At 38.2% G+C, this 26,960-nt stretch overlaps 1 protein-coding gene across 1 annotated transcript in view; it reads left to right on the top strand.

Moving 5' to 3' along the window:
• LOC136863304 (CD63 antigen) overlaps positions 1–26,960 on the top strand; it is a 129,476-nt gene that overhangs the window by 67,918 nt on the left and 34,598 nt on the right. The window contains exon 3 of the mRNA XM_067139688.2: positions 25,184–25,354. Coding sequence (XP_066995789.1) covers positions 25,184–25,354 — 171 coding nt within the window. The remainder of the gene's footprint in view (positions 1–25,183; positions 25,355–26,960) is intronic.

The following is a 26,960-nucleotide window of genomic DNA, read 5'->3' as shown; positions in this document are numbered from 1 at the left end:
ATCTTTAGCGGCATATGTTGAGAGAAACCCAGATGGTAAATAGCGAATTAGATGTTGTGGCATTTGAAGTAAACTGCCATGTGTATAGTATGATGTAATAGCCTCACTTACTAATGAGAAATATATTGTACGTAAAGGATCAGGTTTAATACTTGGTGTACAAAGTTCACATTTACACTGGATGTTACGGTTTCTCTTCTCACCAAACTCATTCTTTACTTGTCGCTCCATGACTGATGACACGCACACACTGTTGTCAACAAAGACAATACCTTAATATTTATTCACACACTTTTTTAAATAGTGTGCTACAGTTTACGTTACGTCACACTGACATGGTGTATACTCCAGTTAGCTTTAAAGTACACTTCTCTTAGCAGTTACCTAGTGTTAAAATAGCGAACTAGAGAGAATAATTTTATGATTGCTAACGAGGAGGATCGAACTTGTACTCATCTAGATGTGAGCGAATTCACTTGCTTTATATAAAAATTTTAATGCTAGGTGTAAGATAATCTCACATTATATTACCAGACGCAACTTTATTGTGTGTAAAATTATTATTTTGTAGACATATGTTTGAACATTCCTTTGTAGTGTATATCTATCCCGGATGTTTTCTGCAAGCAGCTTTCGCATAAACCGGTTAACGCCTTACTTCTTTCGCGGTCATTGCTGGTCATGGTCGTGCTTTGACCACGGTTTCATCAAGGCTACAAAAAAAGAGGATGCGTGATCTCAAGTGCGGTTCGCTACGCAGCTTACTAGCAGATGTTGTACCCTGGCAGGTTTTTTGAAACTAGTTGTTTTTTTCAAATTACATATCACCGTTAGAACAGGTATATATACAGCGATCGCTTGCTGTAGGTACGTTACAGTTTCAAACTGCCTTCGACATGCCGTCCGTCCAAGAAACTCTCTTTGAAAAGCTTCTAGCGTTGAGGGAAATAGTTAGATTAATGGAAATGAGTGAGATAAATAATATAGTAGAAGTTCAGGGCTCATTTGAAAGAGCGATTGTTAACAGAATTCGGCATATGACTAACGAAGAGTTTCGGCTTCTCGTTAGGCTGCATACACGTATTTTGTTACGGCGCGAAAGCCCGAACTTCAATATATTATTTATCCACAAATTTAGTTTTTTTTCGTGCAACGCGATGTTAGCAGAACTAAGAGAGCTAATGGATGATCACGGAAGTGATGGCGATATTTTTGGTGAGTTTTAACTTTTTTCTAAATTTCAAGACTTCGTCTATTGTCGGATTGCGAAAGATTTTAATCTTACATTAACTTTTTCTTTCTATATAGGAGAAGATTAAGAAGTGAGCCTAGAGGAGGAGGAGAATTTAATTTATTTGAACTGTTATAGGTGAGTGCAAAAATATATTTTATTTATCTTGCTTTCTTTTCTGCTCTTAGGAAGATAAACTAATTAAATATAATTTTTTTTACGTCGCACTAACACAGATACGTAAAGGAGTAGGAAAAAGGATGGAATTTAATATTTAAAAAATTACAAGAGGTTAATCTTTAGTTAAATTTTGTTTATTATAATTTATTAAGATACATGATTTACACAAAATGTTTCGAATTAATTATGCAGAGTTGAGGTAGAAATATCTTCTTGCTTGAGGTAATGTCCAACGTTGTCATCAACAAAACAAACAGCACAGTTTCTTGAGCAAGGGAAGTCTGCAACAATAGAGAGAGGACACTATAAGATGGTAAATCTATCAGACATTAGAGTAAAAAATTAAAAATATATTATACTAGCGTACTTACTATTGAATTTTTTTTTAGAATACATATTCCTTCGGAATCCATGAATTATGCGTGGCGTCGAATCCTAGCCACGATACGAAAACTTTGTCGTTCTTTCTTTTTAAAATTTTATCAATGAGGTATATTTTAGGATGTTTTGTCTTCTGCAGTTCTTGTTCATAGAACGCACCAAATATTGGTTTATTTTGATAGTCGTGAAGCAAGTAAGTTCTCGGTGATGTTTCTTTTACTTTTCTTACAGTAAATAATTCATTACTCCAATTAGGAGTATAGCCCTTTGTAAAATATCGCTTAATTTTACTTATTCGTACTGTGTCACCTACTTTAAATTTTGGTGGATAAGGTGACTTCTTTTTCTTCATTTCCCGTAATTTGTACACAGTAGCAAGTTGTTGTAGATTGTTTGTGACGTCTATAGGTTTCATACCAATCGTACGATGTTTTCGATTATTATATTCATCTAATAGTTTTGGTAGCATGCGAAGCCAGTGGTATGATCCGCACGCCGAGAATTTCCTCCACATCCACTGCTTCAGTGTTCGATTGAAGCGTTCAACTACGCTTGCCTTCAAGCTGCTCCCTGTCGAATAGTGCTTAATTTTTCTTATTGTAATCCACTGTTGAAAAATCTTATTATAAAATTCTTTTCCCCTGTCAGTTTGCAGATGTTTTGGATAGCGTTTACATTTTGAATAGATGCGTTCCATATTCTCCACTACTTCGTTTCCTGTTTTTGTTTTAAGTGGAACTGCCCAGGCATACTTTGAATAAACATCAATAACAGTTAACATGTATTTATATCCACTATTAACTTTCGAAAACAGAGACATATCAACAAGATCCGCTTGATGTAAATCATCTCTCCCCAGGCTAATAACGCTCCGTCTTTCAAAATTCTTTCGCACTGGAGCGTGGAGTTCTTTCGCTATTTCTTCTCTGATATTGTTCATAAAGTATAGGTAAAAGAATTCGTTCTGTGTCGTCTATTCGTTTCTTGAATCGCAGTCGATCTATAGCCAGTTGTTGCCAGTTGCTTCTTCTGTCTTCACATCCAATTTCATAGATTACTGAAATATCCTTTGAGAATCTAACCGCTTTAAATATATTTGCGAACGGAAGTTCGTCCCACCGCGCAGTGTTCATTTATTCGATGTACCTCGACTTTCGAAGTTCTTCTTCGATTGACAAGATTTCGTTTTCGTGTGACGAATGACCAGCACTTCTAGATGCTATTAACTTTTTCAGTCTCTCCACTAGACTGTTTGGATCATTCCAGTGAACTAATTCGATCTTCTTTCTTTGTTCATTTTTCCACTTGGCTACTTTTGATCCTCTTCCTGTACGTTTGTATTTGTGTACACTTACAAATTTTGGTGTGCTCCTTCCTTTTTTCACTTTTGCATCTTCTACTAATGGCTTGATAATTTTTTGAAATTTGAGCGATTTCGTGCCTCTCATTGGCTTGCCTGCGTCATACTGTTTCCTGTGCACGTTAGTGTAATTTAATATATGACTGTAAGCTGACAGATCCTTATCATCATACAACTGTGCGTCCGGATCTTTCTGAAATATTAATTCAAGGAGACCTTCAGTTAAAGGATAGTTAAAATTGTCAATTATAAGATTGTTATCGCGAAACAGTACTTTTTTACTTCCTAAATAGTGTTCTCCATGAACTACTCGAACCCCGAATATTCTATCAACTTTGTGTCTCAATTGTGGGTTAAGATAATTTTGCAGGAGAGTTGTAACCTTTCTGTCCAGAGTTTCTTCTTCTGATTCTTCTTCTTCCTCATCACTTATATAACTATTTAATTTTCGATTTTTCTTTGCAATTAATCCATTCGAGTTAACTGTAAGCTGCTGTAGTTTATTTAATGGTGCAGTTATTGGTTTAAATGTTTCTTCTAACTTTAGTTGGTTTAAAGCCATATCTGCTTTAAGAGAGTTATATTTTTTTTACATCTTTTCTTAATTTTGCTAGTTTGTCCTTTACACGACTTTTTTCCACTATGTTCGCCTGCATTTTTTAAACTGAAGCGTAACGTCTATTGTTTTACTCATATATAGTATATTCAAAGAGTATATGGAGCGGAAGATCGTTAGTATTCCATTGTTCTGGGTCTTTTAGGCGGAATTGTATTTCATCACCTTCCTTTACAGCAATTGGTGTACCTACTTCTAATTCGATTGGATTGTTCACGTGATTAATCATCGCATATACCAGAGAACCACGTGTACTTGTTAACGGTGTAAGTGTACCTGTGTAGGGAAGCTTATACATAAGACGAGAGTTTTGTAGCATATATATTGGTGACTGATTTGACGGTAGACTGTTAATTTGAAAAAGAGCTTTTCTTGGTTTTTTGTGCAGTTCCTTTTTCATCACTTCAAACTCTTCTTTTGCAGTAGCAAACGTTTCTAAATACTGTTTGTTAACAACATCTTGCTCGTGGATAGGTGAATCAACATTTGTAATTCGTTTGTTCTTCATATTTAATTCTCCGTTAGATTCTACTGGTAGAGAATTTTTCTGAAGTTTAGATATGACAAGTTTTAACTCGTCAACTTCTCTCCGCGCAGCTGCATACTGTTCTACAAAGACTTTATTTGCAACATCTTTCTCATTTAACGGATTATGTACGTTAGTAATTCGCTTATTTTCCATACTCAAAGTACCACCTACATCAACGTTTAGTTTCTGTTGATTGCTTATTTCATTCTTCAGTTTTTCGAGTTCTTCACGCGCTGCTGAATGTTTTTCTAGGTATGCTTTATTAATCGCATCCGTCGAATGAATAGGTTTACCGATGTTTGTTACTCGTTTATTTTGCATATCTATCGATCCATCGTCATTCACTTGTAGTAGTCTACCTTTTGTATGCTTTTCTAAAAATAAAAGCGAAATTGCATCTTGTTCCTCTTCAGGATCTGCCACACCCGATATTCTCTTGTTGTTCATGTTGAGGTTATTGTCAGTTACAGGAAGGTGATCATCCACAATATCACGTAAAAGAGAATCAACATATTCTATGCGTGCAGAAACGTCGTTAACTCGTTTCTCTAAATTTCTCTGCACATGGTTAGTGTGCGTACGCATTGTGTCAAGCGAAACTGCTTCGTTTCCATTCATCGCAGGAGCTATTCCTTTCAGCCTTTTGTTCTTAAAATCAACTGCATCCTCTTCTAGTTCACATATGTCATGTATTTCATTTTTAAGATCTAAAATGTCACGTTGTATTTCTTCTTTATTAATACTGTCCTTAACGGTTTTTAACACATAATTTTTATTACAAGCATCCTCCATGTTTATAGGATTGCCGACGTTCTTTAAACGTTTACCATGAATACTTAAGTTTCCGTCATATGTTGATGTTACGTAATTTGTATTAACCATCATTTTTTCATCTACATATGATTTAGTAGCAATATCATGACGTGATGATGGTCGCGTTACATACACGTTACTGGTTCTGTTGTTTGATGCCATCGTGATGTTCTTTCTCTACTCAACAATTCGAAAATGAGTTCGTTAATGTATACACTCTCGTATTTATATCACATAAAATATATCGAATCCATTTCGATATCGACCTTTGCTTATTTCGCTATCCTTATCGATAACGAGAAAGCTGAATTTCGACTGTGACCAACAACGATAACATAAATCAGTGAACTGGTTGTAACTCATATCGGTGTTCACGTGATCGTCGTAGACATGCCGAAGATTTCTTGCATCTTGTTTAAACAGAATAATGAAATTAGCGTTGTCTCTAATAAGTTGTTTGGGAATGCAGGAATAGGTCTGACATAAGTAAAAAACATCCACGATATGGTGTCGACCTCTACTAAAGTAGTCTTTCATGTGCTGCTGTTTGTCGCTTGCTACATCGTCAAAAATAAACACGGAATTTCTTTGAGCTTTTTCTGGCGGTATTACTTGCTCACGATCAGAGTAAAACTCGCATTTTATTTCTTTAATAGATTTTAAAAGCTTCTCTAGCTCAATATATTTCTTCTGCGACAATGATTTTGAGTAAACATACACATTCTCAAAACGTAACCCGTTCGGTTGCAATAACAAATTAATCATTACATTAGTCTTCCCTGCATTCGATGGTCCGCATATGAGACAGCGTATTGTGTCCGGCAACAGTTTACTATGTTTATTTTTCTTTCCTACTGATCGTTTTGTGTCGTTCAGATTTGCAACAGGTAAAGATATCGATTGTTTTATTGTCTTCACCATCACTTTCTTTTGATGTTGATAATTTTCAACGATCGAGTGCACAGTGGATTTCTTTTTTCTCAAAGTTATTGTTGATTACTAAATAAACACGAACTTTTTTTAACCTTCTTTTTACTTATCTAGTTCCAAAATGGTTCGTGCATCACACTACACGTAGTATTAAGAAGTGCTGGAAGAGCTGTCCTGTTATAGTGATCTAATACTATGTTGCCAACTTCACAACCTCTCATATACCGACAAGAAGGCGACCATTTTCTATGTTCTGTTAACGGGTCATCATCTTTATCCCACGAAAATAATTCGATTCCGCAAAAAATACATTTAACTGCGTCTAGGTATCCCGTGAAGTAAAATCCAGCTTTAGCTAAACTTAAGGGGTCTATCCACGGTACACGCCATCTAGCGAAAGTCCTTATCCGATCTACCTCAGATTTTAAATTTAACGGACGAGGAATGTACGCCATGTCGCTGTAAAATGAGGAGAGCAGAAAAATATGTCTCTTATATATATCTTTCTACCTTTCAGAAAAAAAAAAGAAAAAAAATAAACTTACATACATTTTTAGTACTCAACAGTTGCACATCGTGTAAAAATGTAATTCGTATATAACATCACACTTGATAGCAGGAGCTCTTATTTGAGTATGCTGCGTCGAAGACGCAACGTTGTAGCAGCTCCATGTAAACGAGTAGGGAAAGGAGGAATAATAGGCAAAGTTCTTAATAAAGCTATAGATAATTTACCAGTAGAATTGCACATACCAGGTTATGAATTCTGTGGACCTGGGACAAAGTTAGAAAAACGACTTAAGCGTGGTGATCAAGGAATAAATCCGTTAGATAAGGCATGTAAAGAACACGATATCGCTTACGCTACATACAAAGACCAGAACAGAAGGAAAGAAGCAGATGAAATCTTAGCCTCTAAGGCTTGGTCTCGTGTAAACTCTCAGGACGCATCATTAGGAGAAAGAGCAGCTGCACTAGCAGTTACGGGAATTATGAAAGCGAAAACTAAAGTAGGTGGTGGTAGACGAAGAAGAAAATCAAAACATCGAAGAGAACGAGTAAAACCAAAAAAAAAGACAACATGCTGTAAAAAAAAAAAGGTGGTTTTCTTCCACTCCTTCCGATATTTGCAGCCTTGTCGGGCTTGGGCGGTCTAGCAAGTGGAGCTGCGGGCATAGCATCGGCTGTAAACAAGGCGAAAGCCGCACAGGAAGAATTAAAAGAAATGAAGCGCCACAATCGAATGCTAGAAGCGATGCGTGGGAAAGGGCTTTCTACTCGAAACAAAGGAAAGGGCATTTACTTAAATCCTCCAGCATACAAAAGATAATGGAAGGTCTGCCGAATAGAGCATTAACTAACATAGATCTGTATCGTTACGCATATCGTTTAAAAATTCCCTACTTCAGAGGTGTGTTTATGCGATATACGTTACCGAAAATTTCTCGTAAAAATGAGAGTTGTATTTTGAATTTAGATCCGGTAAGTAAATCTGGTTCGCACTGGGTTGCGTTCAGTAAACGAGGTGCGTATGTCTACTACTTCGATAGTTTTGGTAATTTACGTCCCCCAAAAGAGGTATTAGAATATTTAAGAAACTGTTACATTCGATATAATTTTCATTCTTATCAAACTTTTAATTCATCAATTTGTGGTCATCTGTGTTTACTATTTTTATACTGTATAAATAAAGCAAGACCTTAGTATTTGTGTTCAGTGTGCACGATGCCGTATGAAAGACGGATTACACTCGAGGGTAGAGGCTCGAAGATTGATGTAGTATTAGAAACTCCGATTTATTTGAATAGAGCCTCTTTCTATGAAATAGGTCTTGCCGCACTATTTACATCTAATAGTATTCGTAATGTCACTAGTAAAAATAATAAGTTTGCTATATATTTGAATGGTAAAAAAATTCTTTTGAGTGTAGCAGAAGGCATTTATGAATTCGAAGATCTTGTTGCAAAAATAGAAAGTTTGCTAACTATTAAAAATGTGAAACTATTTCTGCGGGAGTACACTCCAAAACTTAGTTTTTTTATCTCGACTATTAACAACAAACCTACTATGCATTCTCCGTTTGACATTGATTTCAATGTACCGAACAGTGTTGGCACTAGCTTAGGTTATCTGTTAAATGTATATGAGAAATATGCTAACCATGAATCACAGCTGAATGAAATAGGTAACGTAATCGTTAATAGCACAAATAACCAGATTGGTATTAAAATGAAGGGAGACAAAACAACTGTACTCACATTACCGGAAGGTAGTTACACTTTTTCGGAAATAGGAGCTCTAGTTCAAGAAGCAATAATTAACAACTTTCCTATTCTCGAAGAGGAGAATGACCCTCTAGATGGAGATAGTAAACTTATTACTATTACTTACGAAAAGACCTATCTTCGCTGTAAAATGTCCTCCAACCTAGACGTAGACTTTGATGTTTCCGATTCAATTGCTGATTTGTTAGGATTTTCACGCCGAAAATATGATGCTAATAAATTACATATTTCAGGAGAGATTATTAAAATTAATAACGTGAACTCGATTCGTGTATGTTGTAATCTCGTGTTAGGTTCCGGTTCCTACCTCAACGGTAAACAAACACATTCGTTATACAATTTTAAACCGCTTGTTCCAGCAGGCTATCCTATCGTAGTTCAACCGTCAACTATAAGCTTCTTACCGGTAAACACTAGTGTTATTCAACATATATCTGTCGTACTCGAAGATCAGTTCGAAAACCCAATCGACTTACAAAATGAGGATGTAACAGTAGAGTTAATTATTCGTCCAGTAAAAATACAGTAATCATATATAACATAAAGCGTACACTTATGTACTATCATTCGAGTAAGGAACAGTTGATCATCAACATCATGGTAGTAATTTACAACAACCAGTCAAAAAACCGAGGATTAAAAGAGGCAGCAGCTAGAGTAGTAAAATATAGAGTAAAGCTAAAAAAACAATCTCATCGTGTACGCGACAAGAAAAAATTAACCTCAAACAATAAAGACTTTTTACAATCGCTAGGCTACCGACTACTATAAGTTCTATTTCTCCTACAGAAACTACTTTACTCTCTTTTCGTGTGCGTAATCAAGGTAACATTACTCTCTTTTTGTGTGAAATCACTTTACAATGCTACCGACTGCCCCCCCTAGGATAAAGCATATAAATTCTAATTCTCTACGAAAAACTACTTTAGTCTCTTTTTGTGTACAATCACGCTAACATCAAGGAGAAATATGTTCAACGTAACGGACAAAGTTATATTTGACAACAGAGTTGCTAGGCGGGAAGTAAGGAGCTATCATCCATATGCTGGCACGAAATATGAAAACAACGATGAAATTCGAGTTCCTGTACACAACCAAGAACATATATTTTTACCCTCTGAAGCTGATGTTCACATCGAAGGTGAAATAGTTAGATCAAGCGCAGATAATACACCTTCAGCTACAGCCGTTCCCGATCAAAACTTTGCAGCAAATCTCTTCGATGAAATGCGTATTGAATTGAATGGGAAAGAGATTGAAAGAACACGACGTGTAGGCACGACTAGTGCTATAAAAACTTTCGCCTCTTATTCTAAAAATGAAATGTTAGCGCTGCAAAATGCTGGCTATTTTCCATCAATTTCTACACCACCAAACGAAGCTAATATTATCCACGCGACTACAAAGCTGTTCCATGCAATTATCCCACTGAGTCTTCTTTGCGGATTATTTGAAGACTACAGGAAACCATTCATAAACTGTAAACTTGAATTTATCTTTATTCGTTCTAGAGATGACAAATGTGCACTGTTTTCAGCCAACGCGGAAGATACAGCTAAAGTCAAAGTACGAAAAATGTATATAAAGCTACCAACTCTAATACTGTCCGACGAGGAAGAAGTTAAACGCATAAAGTTAATCCAAAAAAATCCTTCTATTCCTGTAGCATTTCGATCGTGGAGTTATCACGAGTTACCTACTATTCCAAATTCAACGAAAATTAATTGGACTGTTATGACTACGTCACAAATAGAAAAACCGAGAGTTTTTATGCTTGCTTTCCAAACCGATCGTAAGAAAATTAATGTTTCTTCTTCTCTGTTCGATCACTGTAATATTCGATCCGTTGGTGTATTCTTAAATTCAAACTTTTATCCCTATGAAAAGGCTGTAGCTAATTTTAACAATGGCGACTACAGTGAATTGTATGATATGTTCATCAAGTTTCGTAATGCGTACTATCAGCTTGATGATAATCGTTCCGAACCGAACATATCACGAAGTGAATTTCACTCGCATTGTCCTATTGTTGTTGTTAATTGCATGGAACAGGTTGAATCGATAAAATCTTCCTCTGTAGATGTTCGCGTTGAAATTGAAACAAACGAACCTATTCCAGCCAACACTACTCTGCATTGCATTATTATTCACGATCGCATAATAAATTATAAACCACTAACGAATGAAGTATTTTTCTTCCAATAATCTTGCGCGAGTTTTTCTTCCTTTTTTTCTTTCTAATAGTGTATATAAACGAGAGAGTGAAGATTCTCTGCTTCAGTTCTTCGATATCAAGCACACCATGAGTGCAAAACCCAGAGGAGTGATAGTTGACATTCAGAGGTTACCTACTGGAGGTTACGAGATAGCCTGTTGTAATATAGATTCGTCTACAAATGTGTTATCTACTGCTCTATTAGGTATGAGTGTACCTAATTTAGATTTCACGCTTACGTCGTTTTTCAATCTTCTCAGTGAACAACAATACCAATATCTGGTTGTGTGCAACTGTGTTAATGAGTTACGTCTATTAGCACTGCAAGAGTATCCTCGTACATGCATAATTGACTTGAACACTATAGAAGGTGTACCTGATTTAAGAACAATGCGTAACGAGTGTTTCCCTGTTGAGTGCCCGCGCCATTTACCACATGTTGCAAGACATTCAGGCAGCTGTGCTATGTTCAACGTTCACGCAGTTCATAGTTGGCTAAAATCGTCAGATGGTGTGATGAGAATAGTGTGTTCAGTGATAAACAAATTTAAGAAAGAAGGTGTGAGCAGATTCAATAAATTTGAGTGGACTTTCTTCCCTGAAAACATATTATCTATTTACGAACAACATCAGTTAAGTGCGCTCTGGCAGTATCTACCAGATCATCTGAAGGCGAACTTACACCAGGCTTGTCAGGATTCAGGAGCTAACAACAACGACATCGTGCGAGCTTGATATCGGCTACTAATACATCAATTATTAAGGTAAAAAAAAAGATATAATACCATCCTTTTTCCTTGCTTGTTTTTTCGGTTTTATTCTGCTTCTAACTAATTTATTTATTTTTTCTCCTCTGCAGGTGTCTCCTCATAGTGGGATCAACAACAACAACAACAACAACAACAACAACAACAACAACGTCTGAGCTTGATATTAGATACTATTTCATCAATTATTAAGGTAAAGAAAAAAAAATAGTTTCCTTTTTTTTCTTTCTTGCTTGCTTTTTCTGTTTTATGCTGCTATCAACTAATTGTTCTTTCTTTTTTTCCCCTCTGCAGGACTCTCCTCTGGTAGCGGTCGAAGATTCAGTCTCTGCAGATCTCTCCTCGTGGTTGCAGTTACAAATTCAATCAGAAGTTTATATTTTGAAAAACCTCTGTAGTTTCCTATTCAATAAACTTGATTGTAAAAAAGAAATATGTTCTCTTTTTTTTTCATTCTCCTACTCCTACTTTAGTTAAGAGTACAAGGAATAAAAGGAGAGGCTGCGCAGGATAGTTTGAAAGAAAATCAACTTTTTGATCATCTAGTGTAGAGTTTTTTATTTTTTTCGAGAAAGAAAAAAGATTAAATAAAGGTTTACAATGCACTTTAATATATAAATGATAGAAAATTAACTTACAGTTCAATACTAGTTAGTACAATAGTATACAATGTACTTAAACAGCGAGTGTAATTGTATAAGATTCCTTTTTTTTTCATAATTAAATAATTATAATAATAGTATGCAATGTACTTTAAAAGTATAAATACAGTACAATACATTGAATAAAAGAAACAGCGAGTGAAATGTTTATCTAGTTTGAAATTCTATAAGCTTACATTTTTTTTTCATTAATTACAGAATGAAACAAAAGTTTCTCTAAAATAAAAATGATTAAAGTAATCATAGGAGCTTCTCCTCTTATTACTTAATATTCACCTTCAGAGAAAATTACATTATTTTACATACAGAGGGGTAAACTGATGACAAAGTGGAGGAGGTGTTCACAAAAAAAGCAAACCTACTTTGCAAGATAGCTATACATTAGTTATACTTCTTTTCTCTGCAAGACTGTAATGTCCAAATGGTAATGTATTAATTTTGTTATCTGTGATGTACCTTTTGTCATCATTAGCTGTGAGTGCTAGTTTGTATTGACGAACCGTGAACACAGAATGAGAATTGGAAGTAATGCACACTTGTAGTTTGGTCACTTGTTCACCTTCATACAGACAACGTCTATACTGATCAATTGTAAGGTGATCGACAACATTTTTTTTGACACCCTTAGCTTTACATGTAGGTTTCTCTTTTTCACACAACTTAATAGCATACATCTTTGGTCTCAAACCTACAAATTCTTCAACAATACTTCCACCGTTTTCATCCTTCATCAAACCTATTTCACCTGAATTTTTTCTTTCAATTTGGAAAGGATTATTTTCATCATAATTTCCTGTATCAAACAAAACTGAATTTTCCTTCATAAACTCATAGATATCAAATGAAAAATTGTATATTAAACTGTCGGTGTCAGTGTAGAGTAGTTGTGAGTTTGATTCTGTGTTTCTCAAAATAACGTTGTAGTGAAAATCGTTCATTTTCATTTTTGACAAATCTAAAATTGTAGCACCGAGGTAAACCGGTTGATTGTGATGAATTTGAAGTTTCTTCATTTCGATAACCATACACTGTTCGTCTACTATAATACGACGTTTGAAGTTTGCTCTTGAGATCAACGTACCAGCACCATAACGTCCCTTCCACTGTGTGACCCATCTGACGTCGCGCAGCTTCCTTACGTTCATTAATGAACGACCAAAAATTGCGTTATTCATTAATTTATAGAAACTTTTCTCGAACTCATTTTTTGCTAACTTTCGTTTCTCTGTGTTCAAATCAATGTAGCATTTTAACCATGCGCTCTGATTAAACTGAATCGCTCTGTAAATGTGAGCTACTTTCATACCTAACTCTACACACTGTTTTAATAGCCTATAATGAAGAACATACCGTTCCTTGTTGTAAAGAGTGCTCATTAGTTTCGTAGATTTTTCAGGACACAATGGATAATCGGCATGTTTATCATGAAGTTCTAGCGGGTAGATTAAATCAACTTCTACCATAAACCCAACATCTGCTTCATCTCCTACATTCATAATGTCTAAATTCTCAACGTTTTCGACCCATTGAAAGCCGCCCGTTGGAAGAAACTGTTGCATAGCGAATCCATACAAATTGTTCACGTCAAAGTACATTATGTATGATTCCGGTTTGGACTCATCGTATGTTAACATGTACTTGTTATTTGCTACTGCATGCCGCGTAACGCATTGCACATTACCACCGCGTATGGAGCGTTCGAAAAACTGCAGCATGTCGATATCCTGAAGTAATTCTAGCTGGACAGCTGTTATTTTCTTCATAGCACTCCATGCCATAGACGGTACCGTGTAGAAATGAGCGGCATCAATACCATATGTCTCTTTTCCACTCAATCTAAAGTTTTCAAATACATCGGCCAAGAGTAAAGTATCGATTTTCAAGTAAAGATCAGAATATTCACCCAACGATTTACAGTTAAACTTATTCCAAATAAGCTGAGCAAACGCGTAGTTTTCTTCCGAAACAGTTTCACCCTTTAAAGAGCTAAAGAATGAACTCCTTGACGGTAAACTAGTGTCGTCTAACACCTCCATACTAGTAACATATTCGTATGGAAATATCCCTTTCCGAGAAGCGAGTTTAAACTGTAAATCATCGGTGAAATACCGTCTCGTTACAAGCTTTGACTCGTCACTAAGTAATAGCGACATTTTGTCCAGCGAAAAAGGAATAAAGTTGTAAGTGTCTATAAATCTTAGTTCAACACACTGTCTTTGGTTATAACGTATAAAGTTTGAAAATCCTTTGTATTGTTCCATGTTCACTGCTAATAGTTTAATGTTCGTTCTGAGATTTGTCACAACATCCCCTCCCTTCCTATGCAGTTCTCTAATTATGAAATGACCATCATAGGCTGTCAAATTATGGAATGCTACCGGCAAGATAGAAATTTTACGATACTGTAAGTTACACAATTGATGTGCTGATCCCCTGTAAACACCCGTTAAATGACAATGATCGCGAACTTTAATTTCATTATCTGCAATTTCCTTCTCACATATGTGACATAATGTAGACGAAAGAAATTCATTTTCTTGCTCAACAGTTAATGCTAACATTGGTTTCGTATCAAAATAATAGGGCGCAAGCGTGTCCACCAAGTTATACATCTCATCTACGAACCATTTTACACAATCACTACCTCGATAGAGTTTGAAAGAGCACAAATCTCTGTCAAAACTACAGTGTAAATAATATGCTACGCTGTATGGCACATGTTCGTGAATTGGAGTTGAATGTGAGGTGACATCACTTGGAAAACAAGTAGACACAGGTTTCAGTATGCATTCTGTGTCAGCATACACAATAAAAGGCACTGGCTCTTTAACCTTATACTCGGTAAAGTACACTAGCCGTTCGCTATCCGAAGGCATTATACTTTTGCCCACCGGAAATTGTATACAGTTATTAGTATGCAAAGCTAATTTTTCCTTATTAGAAAAGTAAGACAAACACCGTCTGCAAATATAAATTCTATTATGGTTCTTCGTAAGAGATGAGCGCACAAGACGTGGAAGATTCTTAATCAAACAAAAGTGATACTTCTCACTGTCGCCAATCTGAAGCATTAGAAGATCTACGATCTTTTCACACGTTTTATGTGAAATGTACAAAGGTACAAGAGTAAACTCTTTTTTGTCATCATTCCGTCCTATGCACACCCAGTTGTTCTCGTCATACTGCGCTCCGAATACATTCACGGAGATTTCGTTTTGATCTTCAAATTTTCTCATGTATCTCATTTCCATCGGGATTGGTATGTCTTTTAAATTTAAAATTGCATTATAATGTGGATAAGAAGAAATGCGATCTACATGATGTTTAGCTGGAATTAAGCCAGCAACTACACTCCACGCAAAGCAAGCATCTCGTGTGTTCCGCAGATTAATAACTGCTTTCTTGTTTCGAATTGCTGTAGGCAACGTTAGACTAGTTGGCGACTTGCCCACGTGAAAACCTACATTTTTATTAATGTTTATCCGCAATTCGCGAATTCGTAGCAGAGACCATCCCGAATCACGAGCCTCGAACTCTGATAATTTTTTCAGAATCGGTCTCGTTACATGTTCGTTGTACCATTCTCTTAAATTAGTACCGTCAGTAATTTCAGCGTTCCTTGTATGAAAATAATTGTTATCGATTTTCTCGTGACGGACATGTTGTGTGCAGAGAACGGTATTTACTTTTAATGCTTGTGTCTTGAGTGCTTCCTTCACGTATTTATTAAACCACACGTAAGATTTATCTAGGAACTCTTCGGGGAGTAAGAAATCATTGTTAACGTTTACCACCGCTAGTGTGTACACTCTGCGCCGAAAAGCTTCCTCGATTTGTTTACACTGGAAAGCAGACAAATCTTCTATCTGAAAAGTTAGTCCATTAACAGCGCGAGCGTGAAAATAAATTTCTAACATCTGATTACGCATTTCCTCTAGCTCGTTAAGATTTTCAATCAGCTTGAACTGAGCTTCTTCTCGCTCGTCGCTAGGTTCGAACCGATATGAAATTAGTATTGATCCATTTACCTCCCTCATAAACGCGCGAATGCGTTCAAACGCTCTATCGAAATGAGTTTGCATTCTACCCGCATCTTCATCTGTCTGTAAATTAATGTCTAGTTTCCTACGTTTGCTGCTCGAAGGATACTCCATGACTACAAAAAAAAATTACGATTTGGTGCTAAATTTTTCAGCAATCTCAAGACAAGTCCAGCAGTTGCTGTAGCAACGACTTATCAAGAATGTACAATCCGTCATTACACAGTATAACCATCGAGCTAGGTCACTACCTTCTGCATCGCGTGAACAGTGTACAGCTTCGCTAGGAAACTCCTCCTGAAGCTTCCCTAGCAATGTATTACGGTAATAGGAAATGTTATTTGAATTTTGTGACGAAAAGGAAAATTCAATTTTATAAATTTCTTCGAATGTATTATAGCCAAGAAATAAAAGAAAATGTTCATTACTTGAAAGTTCACTCAAAAGAAATCGCACTACAGCAGCTGTCACTTCCTGCTGGCTTTCGTAAGCTTTACTCAGGTTCGTCACATATACTGTATAATTAAAAAGAGGACCCCCTCTGTTCCATAGTTCAATACAATTAGCACTCACTTCTTGTTCTTGTTGTGCGCTCAGTTGTCCCGCTTCATCTTCAACGGGCTGTGAAGTAGCGACCACATCCTCCTCTCGATGTACTTGAAGACGACGACTCTGTATGCTTGGATATGCTTGATGTTCAGTTCCTGGTTTAATCTCAACTTTCTTCCACTTCATCATATTACCACCTCGGACCTGAAAAGACAACACCACATACTATTTTCAATTAACAATACAATTATGCGAATACGGCGAAAAAAAAAAGTTACATTAAGAACGAAAATACTCTCTGCATACTTACTTAGTTAAAATAGACGTCGTAACTGATGACATTCTACTGTAGGAAGCACACTTGATGGTAGCCCCTCTCCATGCCTCTGTACATCATTTTCAAGTTGTTTTTTAAAGAATTTATTTCTTCTATTTCTTCTGCTGTAAGTTTTGAGAATTGCGCCGGCAGGAAAACACTCACAGTCTCCTCATCTTCCCCTTCTATATGAACGATTATTTTTCTCCCAAATCTTGTTTCTACCGCTCTCAGCGCTTTAACCTTAAATGGATGGTTAAGTTGCAACTCACTTAACTTTCTATTATGATATTGTGGTGCCTTGGCAATTTTGTTTAATTTCATTAACATATCCATTCTGTTGAAACTGTTATATCTTTTTAAAATTAACAAACTAAATAAACTTACACTTACTGAAGAGGAAAGAAAAGTAGTAGTAGTAGAGAACTCTTCCAACTAGATGATAGTTTTCATGTTGCGCTCTGCTCCTTAAATACTCCCTGCCACCACCTTCACTCCTCACCAGTAGGCTGGACTTGTCACTAGTTCACCTTCACTCAAAATTACAACCTACAAAAAACATCCTGTTCATGACAGAGATAACCTTCATCAAGTTAGAAAGCGGATCTTGCCTAGTATCAGCTGCACTGTAGCACTCCTTAGTGTTTCCCCTCACCCCTCCAGTAAGAGAGGAGTGAGGGATCATTTTTTTTTTAACATAAACTAACATCCTGTTCAGCTTTCACCAGCAAGTGACCTATTAAAGCAAATCCAGTTGCCACATAGTTACTGTACCTTGGACACAAGAGTAACCTTTCAAGAAAATTAATTACCTCTTACATAAAGACCTCTGAGTGTGTTGTCCTCATTCTACATGTGGTTGACCCCCTTAGGCAGTGAAAGCTACTCCAGCAAAATCCAGTCACAGCACCTTGCCTCCCCACACCTTTCAAGAATTAATTACCTCTCACATTAAGACCTTGCAGTATGTGTAGTTAACATTCCACACACGCCTTGCCAAGTGAGAGGCCCCTTCAGGGAGTGAAGCGCACGGGGGCATGCGCAGTGGCTGCCGCTGGTCCAGAATTCTTCTATCGAAACTCTGGTCCAGCTTTCTTCTAGATCCTCTACTGGCGTGAAATATAAGAAAGTCCACTTTGGCTATATTCGGCTTTGTACAGTCAACTGGATGAGTTTTGCAACACGATCTGTAGTTCTCTCATTGTGTCAGTCGTTCTTACTCTACGCTCTCCTTGCATTCGGGAGATAGTGGGTACGAACCCCACTGTCGGCAACCATGAAGACGGATTTCCTTTGTTTCCCATTTTCACACCAGGCAAATGCAGGGGCTGTACCTTAATTAAGGCCACAGCCGTTTCCTTTCCACTCCTAGCACTTTCCTATCCCATCGACGCCATAAGACCCATCTTTGTCGGTGCGACGTAAAGCAACTTGTAATGTATATACCCTCTCCCTCCTCTCTCCTCCTCGTGACGTGCACTTGCGTAAAGCACTATGAAATTATAAGCACATGGCACGCTCCCACGTAGCGCAGTGGGTCAGCTGTAGGCTACAAAATTTTTGCCTACCATAAGAGCTAAGGTTCGAATCCCGACGTTAATGACTGTATTGTTCCCCAGTAAGTACACCGTGATGACGCCAGGCAACGAACACACCAAGTTTGGCCAGGCTAACTTGGATGCTAAATGCTTCACTCCATTCTAACCTGATACATTATTCACATGTGCACCGAGCGAGTTGGCCGTGCGGTTAGCGCCGTGCAGCTGTAAGCTTGCATTCGGGGGATATTTGGTTCGAATCCCATCGTCATCATCCCTGAAGATGTTTCTCCGTAGTTTCCCATTTTCACACCAGAGAAATGGCGGAGCTGTACCTTAATTAAGTCCATGGCCGCTTACTTCCTAATCCTAGCCCTTTTCCATGATATCGTCGCCGAAAACTTCAGTGTGTTATTGCGACGTTAAACCACTAGCAAAAGCAATTCACATGCGTCGAGGGAGCAAGTTTAGCTTTCGTGAGGCAGTGAATCGGTGTGGCGTTTCGCAGTGGGCTACTCAGAGATGGATACACCACTGGCAGTTGTCAGGGGACATTGGACGTCTACCGGGCACTGGCTTAAAGCGGGTACCTACAAGGAAAGAAGACAAGAGTTTAGTTGAAAATTCACAGGAGAACTCGTTCTTAAACCCGGCGGAGCTCATGCAGGCGACCAAGTTTCCTGGATGTCCATACACAGCCCGTTAATGATTACATGAAGCCGGAATCCATTGCAGAAATGCTCCACCAATGAGTCTCTCTCCGATGAACAGAAGGTCGATAGGTGCGCCTTTACCGAGATGGAGTAAAATCGTCATTGGATATTCTCTGACGAGGCTTCTTTCAGTTCGGCGGAGGATAGGCCGGTTGATGTTTATAGGCCACAGGGAACCCGATACGACAAAAGATATGTTATATAGCCAAGTGTTCCCTGAGTAGCTGCTTATCTGTGGCGTATTGGCGATGGCTACTGTCTGATTGAGCTGGAGTACTTCGTCGAATAGATATTTGGACATTATGCACTACGTTATGGTTCCGCGACTGGGAGACCGCTATTCAGATGAGGTAATACAGTTCGTGCAAGACAAATTCCCAGTCCACACCAGCGTGTTCAGGGCTGATTTACTGAGAAGGACTCCTTTGACGCATTCAAACGTGTTCCTTGAGCTCTGGACTTGAACTCCGTTGAACATGTCTGGGCAAGTTTGAAACGTAATATAAAGAAACACTGGCCTCGCCCTCCCCTGCGTTGGACGGATGGAAGATGAGCACCCTCAACGAGGAATACTTTAGGAAGCTTGTTGAGTGAATGCAGGTCGGCTGCGACAAGTTGTTCAAGCCGATGGATACTGGACGAGGTATTAAGTCAAGTCTAAAATAGTCCTCTTCAGGACTAACAGAAGAAAAAGCACAATGCCAGATATCGCAATGAATAGAAATACGCACGCTTTTGGTTAACGCGTTACTCCAAAAGTTAAAAGAAAAACGTAATTTACAGAGCAGAAGCCCGTGATTGTGAACTATACACTCATTGCACTATTAGTTTGGTGCAGTTATACAGTACAGTAAGGATGATGATGATAATAATAATAATAATAATAATAATAATAATAATAATAATAATAATAATAATAATAATAATAATAATTTAATGTCCCACTAACTACTCTTACGGTTTTCATAGACACCGAGGTGCCGGAATTGTATCCCGCAGAAGTTCTTTTATGTGTCAGTAAATCTACCCACACGAGGCTGTCGTATTTGAGCACCTTCAAATAACACCGGACTGTGCCAGGATCGGACCTGCCAAGTTTTGATCAGAAAGCCAGCGCCTCAATCGTCCGAGCCACTCAGCCCGACAATAGAGTCATAGAGTCCAAGTAAAAACAAATGCCTATACCAGATTCGTACCACGGATGTCCTGCTTGATAACGAAAGAACTTTCTCCTATATATCGAGCTTCACTTGACAGGCGTATCACTCACCTCACATATTTATTTAACCATTATGGCAGATTCTTGTCCAATTCATTGTATTATTTTATGTTATTCTGATATCCGGACAGTTGCATTGTGTGTTGATAGTCGCATTTTGTCAAGTACGTATCGATGAACAATGAGCGAGATGCATCACTTTTTTGTTGTAGCTGTACCGCCTCACCCGAGGACGATAATACACGATACAGGACTTTTAACATTTTTATTGCGTCTATTTTTTATTATTCAGCTGTACGATCGTCGGGCGTTGTAACGTTCGTGCGTTCTACTACACGAACTTGCTGTGTAAAGCAGGGGCGCACGCAGAATTTATTTTTGGGGGAGATATTAAGAATTAATATTTCAGGACTTCTATAAAATAATGTTGGGTGTATAGGCCTACTGTGAAATTAAAACTTTCAGAATAACACAAGTATTTAATGAAGACACATTTGTATTCAGGATGATGATTACAATAGCAGACGTCTCCTGGGTTTTTGGCCAGTTCGTGGATTATTTTTTCTACGGTCACATGTTATTCTTTGTGTATACACAAAAGAGGTAACACATTCAATATTTCCTGTGCAGTCATATTCTGCAAATAACCTTTTAAATATTTCAGGGATGAAAAACGAGCATTCTGGTGTGGCAATGGGTACTAGTAAGATAGCAAACTGTTTCAGTACTCAATGTACCATATTGTTGGGAAAATACCTCTGTCGCAAAATGTTAAGTGCAGAAATGAAGTTCATTGGTTCAGGATGATTGCTTTTAGAAGATATTCTTATATTCATTTCATTCATGTCTTATAAGCCAACTTTCGCCCACGTCATTTCAACTGGCTACTTCTGGCTTGGATGCTGCCCAGTATTTCCGCATGGATTCTCGGTGTCGTTATTTCTTCTCCAGAGTTCATGCCTTTCCTGTTTTTAATTCTGGCTTGTTTCGGCAACCCTGGAACGCTTGAAGTTTCTTTTTAAGTGGGACATGTTCCTGGATGTCATTACGTGTGATTCCCATTTCTTCAAGGTTTTCTACTGCTGAAAGAAGGTAAGGATGCGGTTGGTCAGTCCTGTTTCGTGTATTCGTGTCACATGCCCATGAAAGGTAATTCTTCTTTTCCGGGTGGTATCGGTAATCTTCTCTAAGAAGGTGTATAGTTCGTCGTTATGCCGTCTTCTGTACGCCCCATTGACATTGACGGGACCTAATATCTCTCTCTCAAAAATCTTCCTTTCTTTGGCCTCCAGTTTCTAGGTCTCGATCAGGCCTTTTTTGTTCATCGCAAGACATTCTGAAGCGTATAAGACCTCTGGACGGATGACACTGCAGTAATGCCTCAGCTTTGCTTTGAAAGGTAAGGACATTTCGATGTAGACGCCCTTGGTTAAATGGTACGTATTTCCCATTTTGTTCATCTGCCATGTAAAGGCTTCTTTCTCTGACAAGTTTGGTGTTACCAGTTCTCCCAGATACTTAAACTTATCTACTCGTATAATTTTGTCTTGTCCGACTGTGAGATCTCTGAGTGCCAGCTTGATATCAGTTAAACAATTTGTTTTTTCAAAAGAGATCTGGAGGCTTACATTCGCTGCTTGTGTTTTAAGCTGAAAAAAAAATCGGTTTCATGACTGTGTTTAAGAAATCGAAAACAATTGCATGCAAATATGCAAAGGATAGACAATCACCATCAAAACTTTGGCTTTTGCGCCCTAGCCTGACTCCGATTTGAACTCCTTGACTATTCAGTTCTTTGTGCCACTCCAGGATGACCTTTTCAAGGACACAGTTGACGAGGGGAGGTGATAATCATCTCCTTGCCTAACTCCTGTCTTGATTTCAAAGGCGTCTTAAATCTCTCCCCTGAACTTCACCTTCGAAGTGGTGTTGGTCAATGTTTGTTGGATGATTGTTCTGGTTTTGTTGTATAGGCCAAATTCCTTTAAAACTCCGATCAGGGTGGTACGATCTGACGAGTCATATGCCTTCTTGAAATTGATGAATGTTACCACAAATTCTTTATTTCCGAGCTTCAAATATGACAGGATGGAATTGAGGTTCACGATTTGTTCGATGCAAGAACGCCCTTTCCTGAAAACTCCCTGATACTCACCAATTTGTGGGTCTAATTTTCTCTTCTTCCCTCGTCTGAAGGGCTTTTGACAGAATCTTGTATGTTATCAGCAAAAGAGAGAGACCACGGTAGTTATTCAGTTCTGTTTTGTCGCCTTTCATATGAAGGGGTGAATCAAAGCTGAAGTCTAGACATGCGGAAGCATCTCTGTCTCCCAAATCTCGCAGAAAATTTCCGTCAGTTTATCCAGACTTTTGTCGTCTGTGTACTTCCAAAGTTCAGCAATTATAGAGCCCTCGCCGGGTGCCTTCTTATCCTGAAGTGACTGAATAATTAGTTTGAATTCTTCTTTTGTTGGTGGTGAATTGGGATGAATCTGCACAGCGTCTCCAAAAGGAAATTTGGAATTAGGAGATTCACAGTTCAAAAGGGATGCGAAATAATTCGCCAGAATCTGGCAATTGTCCTTATTATTGTGAGCCATTTTACCGTTGGGGCTTCTGAGTTGTAGCCTTGAAGGATTGTATTTGCTGAGATTGCTCTTAAAGGTTCTATAATTAAGGCCACGGCCGCTTCCTTCCAACTCCTAGGCCTTTCCTATCCCATCGTCGCCATAAGACCTATCTGTGTCGGTGCGACGTAAAGCCCCCTAGCAAAAATAAGGTTCTATAGAAGTTTCGTGTATTCGTCTTCTGGAGGTGTTGTTCAATTTCTGCTAGCTGCATCTTTTCAAACATAAGTTTGACTCCATGGATGGTCTTTGCAGCATATTCTATGGCGTTGAGGAAGTTTGTCCTGTTAGTGTCGATCTTATTAGAGTTCCATCTCTGCCAACCAAGTTGTCTTTGTCTTACTGCCGCATCGCATTCACTGTTCCACCATACATGTTTCCTTGGTTTCTACTGTAAAATAGTCTTCTTTCTGTTCCAACTAGGGCCTCTTGTACTTGTTCTCAGTTCTCGGGATTCAGGGATTCGAGATTTTGTGTGAATACTCGGGTGGACCTCAAATTTTCTATATAAAATCTATCAATCTTTTCACCTGTGCTTTTCTGAAGTTTCTAGGATGCAATGTAACATTAATCTTTGAGAGATAGTGATCTGAGTCCAGGTTGACATTTCTCAGACCTTTAGCATTCTGGATCTCCCGCTGTGGTTTCCGGGTGATGGCAGTATGGTCAATTTGAAATTCTCCAAGATTGGGATTAGGATATGTCCAAGTCTTCTGTTTCCTTGGTAAGTGTTTGAAGGCTGTTGATTTCAAGGCTATATCGAATGCCCTACACAGCTCCATAAGTCTCTCCCCATTGCGATTAGTTCTCTTGTTCGCTGGGTAACTTCCAATAACGCTTTGGAATTTCTTTTCTTTGCCAAGCTGAGCGTTGAAATCTCCAACCAGAATGATGGTGTGGTTTTCTGGAACATTATAGAGGATATCTTCTAGCTCTTCCCACAACCTGTCTGTTCCTTCCAGATCTTCTTATTTGCCTGGTTTGTGGGCGCGTGAACATTAAAGAAGGTGTAATTTTATTGGTGCTTCGAAAGGAAAGAGAAGAGACTCGACTATTGGGAGAGTTAAAGTCCGTGATATAAATCAGAATCTTCTAGCTGACGACAAATTCCGTCCCGAGATGAGGGATAGTTTTACGACGCGTTTTCCTGTTTTCCGTTTGAAAATCCTGTAAACCTCTCATTTGAAGGTATGTTCATCAATGAATCGTGTTTCTTGATTAGCCGCAACTAGTATTTCATGTTGGTTTAGAGTATCTGTGAGTTGTTTCGCTACACCAACCTTCAGAAAAGAGTTTACGTTAAAGGTGGCAAAGAAGTTCGGGTGCTTGTGCTTGATTTTTCTGGAGAATCCGGTACCTCCCAGCTTGTCGGTGCAGGCTCCTTAGAATCCGAATGCCTGCATGCGTCGTCCAAGACACAACGGTGGATTGAACACCGCCTGGTGTAATAGCTTGGGCTGAATTTTCCGCCGTGCTTTTGACAGTTGAAATACTGTAGTTTGGGGCCAGCGGTGTTTCGCGCCGACCAAGGTACTTCCAGAGAGACTGACGATTTTTCCGGCTAAGAGCAGGCATTTCCTCCCACTCTAAATAGGTATGGTTTTCCCGCCAAAACTCAGGTGGCTGACTGCATCCCTACGCCAATTTTATTTATTTATAAATCTAGTTATCTATATTTATTAGTGAAATCATCAATATATTGTTGGCAAATACATAGTTAAAATTAAAACCAAACAATAATCTACCTAAAAAATCTTCATTTACACGTTCGCCGCAATTAATCACAAGTTCTAAACTTGAAAATTTCCTTTGGGGGGGGGGGGATTTATCACCCCATTACCCTCCCTCTGCGTACGCCCGTATCTTGAGTTACATTGGTTCGAGATTATTAGCACAGATGGCCTTCTAGAAGGCGGGCAATTCGACGGGACGGAGAAGATGTACCCTCGGTACAGTAACAATGTGCTATCCAATAATATTTCTCACGCCATCTTTTATTCCCTATCGGTTGTTGATTGTGATTGGTTACGGTTAGTAAACTTTCCCGCGTGTTCTTATTTTTACACTAGAAAGAAATGGACGTATTCATACCTTATCATCAAAGTTAGTTGCCAGTATACTGTCAAAGTGGCAAGAACAGTTCATTTCAGAGGTGAAATGAAATATGAACTAGAGAATTCAACTAAGACTGTTTAATCATGTTTGCTTCCAGTACGCTGTTCTCCTGCTTGTTATATTCATCGCCGAGTTCGCTGTCGGTATCACAGCCGCCGTAGCCAAGGACGACTTCAGCGCTGTAATGAAGACCTCGATGAACAAATCTTTGTCGCATTACGAAAAATTCACCATTGAGAGGAATGCATGGGACAAGCTCCAAACTAAGGTAAGGAAATGAGTGATATTTCTGCAGTAAAATCTAATGATTAGAGGGCAGATATTGTTAAAATGTAATCTTTTTTTACCTTTGCTTTACGACGTTGCTCAGTACTAGAGATTCTTTACGCGATATAATAAACGATAATGCGTTTTATTTTGCATTATATTGCATGTTATCCCTACTTGGGATTATCATTCATAATTTCAACTTTCAAGAAGGTTTTAGGTCAATATACAACATTTTTAAAACATTTCTCAGAATAGCCTTGCGTCTAACTTACGTACTCGACCTTGCATCGATGTACTATCTCGGGTATGTTCAAGTGTGTTTCCCTCGCAATCCTCTTCAATGTGACTCATTTTTCCTGAATGATTTTTCTTCTACATTTTTGCATTTAAGGTTCCCTTCCCATCGGTCGCAGCTTATATTGGGCTTTGCCTCTGTTTATTGGGCAGCTGTGCCCCAGTAGGATGTAACTTACTTTACGTACGTTTATTGAAGTTCATTTGATTTTGTTTAATCCCTTCTCTCATGTTTACAGCCTTTTTAAATATTTATATTTACCTTTCCTGTGTAATATTTCTGATTGGCCAACTTTTAGCGTAAGATTACGGTATTTAGTTTTATTCTGCTGTGGTTCCCTTTGTGTCATTTTCTATGTAAGTTAACTGAGTGAATGGCACTTGAATTCCTGTCTCAGTATATTAATTGTTCTACCCTTATTTACCAAATTTAGTAACGTGGTAATATGGGGCCTTATATGCCCGTACAGTCTGTATTCCGTGTGTACAGGTTTGAATGGCGATAAGGCTAGTTTGCTCTTCAAACATTTTACGCCGGGTTTACTACCACTTAACTTAATTGCTTGGAGTCTGGTACTCCAAGAAATATCTCGATACCTTTTGCCTTAAAGGTTGTTATTATTAATACTCTATTTTCATTATTGCTGTTCTGTTTTACTGTCATTATTACCTGTATTTATATTCAGTGTTTGTATGACCATTTATTTATTTAAAAATAAAAAGATAGTCGTGCAGTTAGGGTCGCGCAGCTGTGAGCTTGTATTCGGGAGATAGTGAGTTCGAATCCCACGTTCGGCAAGCCCTGAAGTTTAAGGCCACTGTCGATTCCTTCCCACTCCTCGCCCTTTCCTATCCCATCGCCGCTACGGAACCTATCTGTGTCGGTGCGACGTAAGGCAAAATTGTAAAAACGTTTCTGCATCCGTGTTTCAAGGAACTTCTAGTTCTGGATGAAGAAAAAATCAAACTGCTCGGTAGGGGCTAAATAACATTGCCGTGGCAAAAGAGAAGACTCTCACAAGGAAAAAGAAGGAAATAATTGAAACTGTCAGTCATCCGCTTCTAAACGTAAAGAAGAACTTTGGGAGGTAACTGAATGCGGACGGTCCAGCAGATTACTGCAAGAGCTTGCTCTTTTGGTGGAAGGCCAATGCCTGTGGTTTCCCAAAACTCTCCAAAGTTGCGAAAGAAATTATCTGTATTCCCACCAGTAGCGCCGCAAGCCAAAGGTATTTTAGCACGGCAGAGCTAGTTGTATCGGAGAAACACAGCTGTATCGATCCAGATCGTGGTCATGACATATTGCTAAT

Source organism: Anabrus simplex, chromosome 2 (genome assembly GCF_040414725.1).
Source record: "Anabrus simplex isolate iqAnaSimp1 chromosome 2, ASM4041472v1, whole genome shotgun sequence".
NCBI classification, from domain to species: Eukaryota; Metazoa; Arthropoda; class Insecta; order Orthoptera; family Tettigoniidae; genus Anabrus; species Anabrus simplex.
Note: the sequence above shows the minus strand (reverse complement) of the source record. Positions and strands in the feature narration are given on the sequence as shown.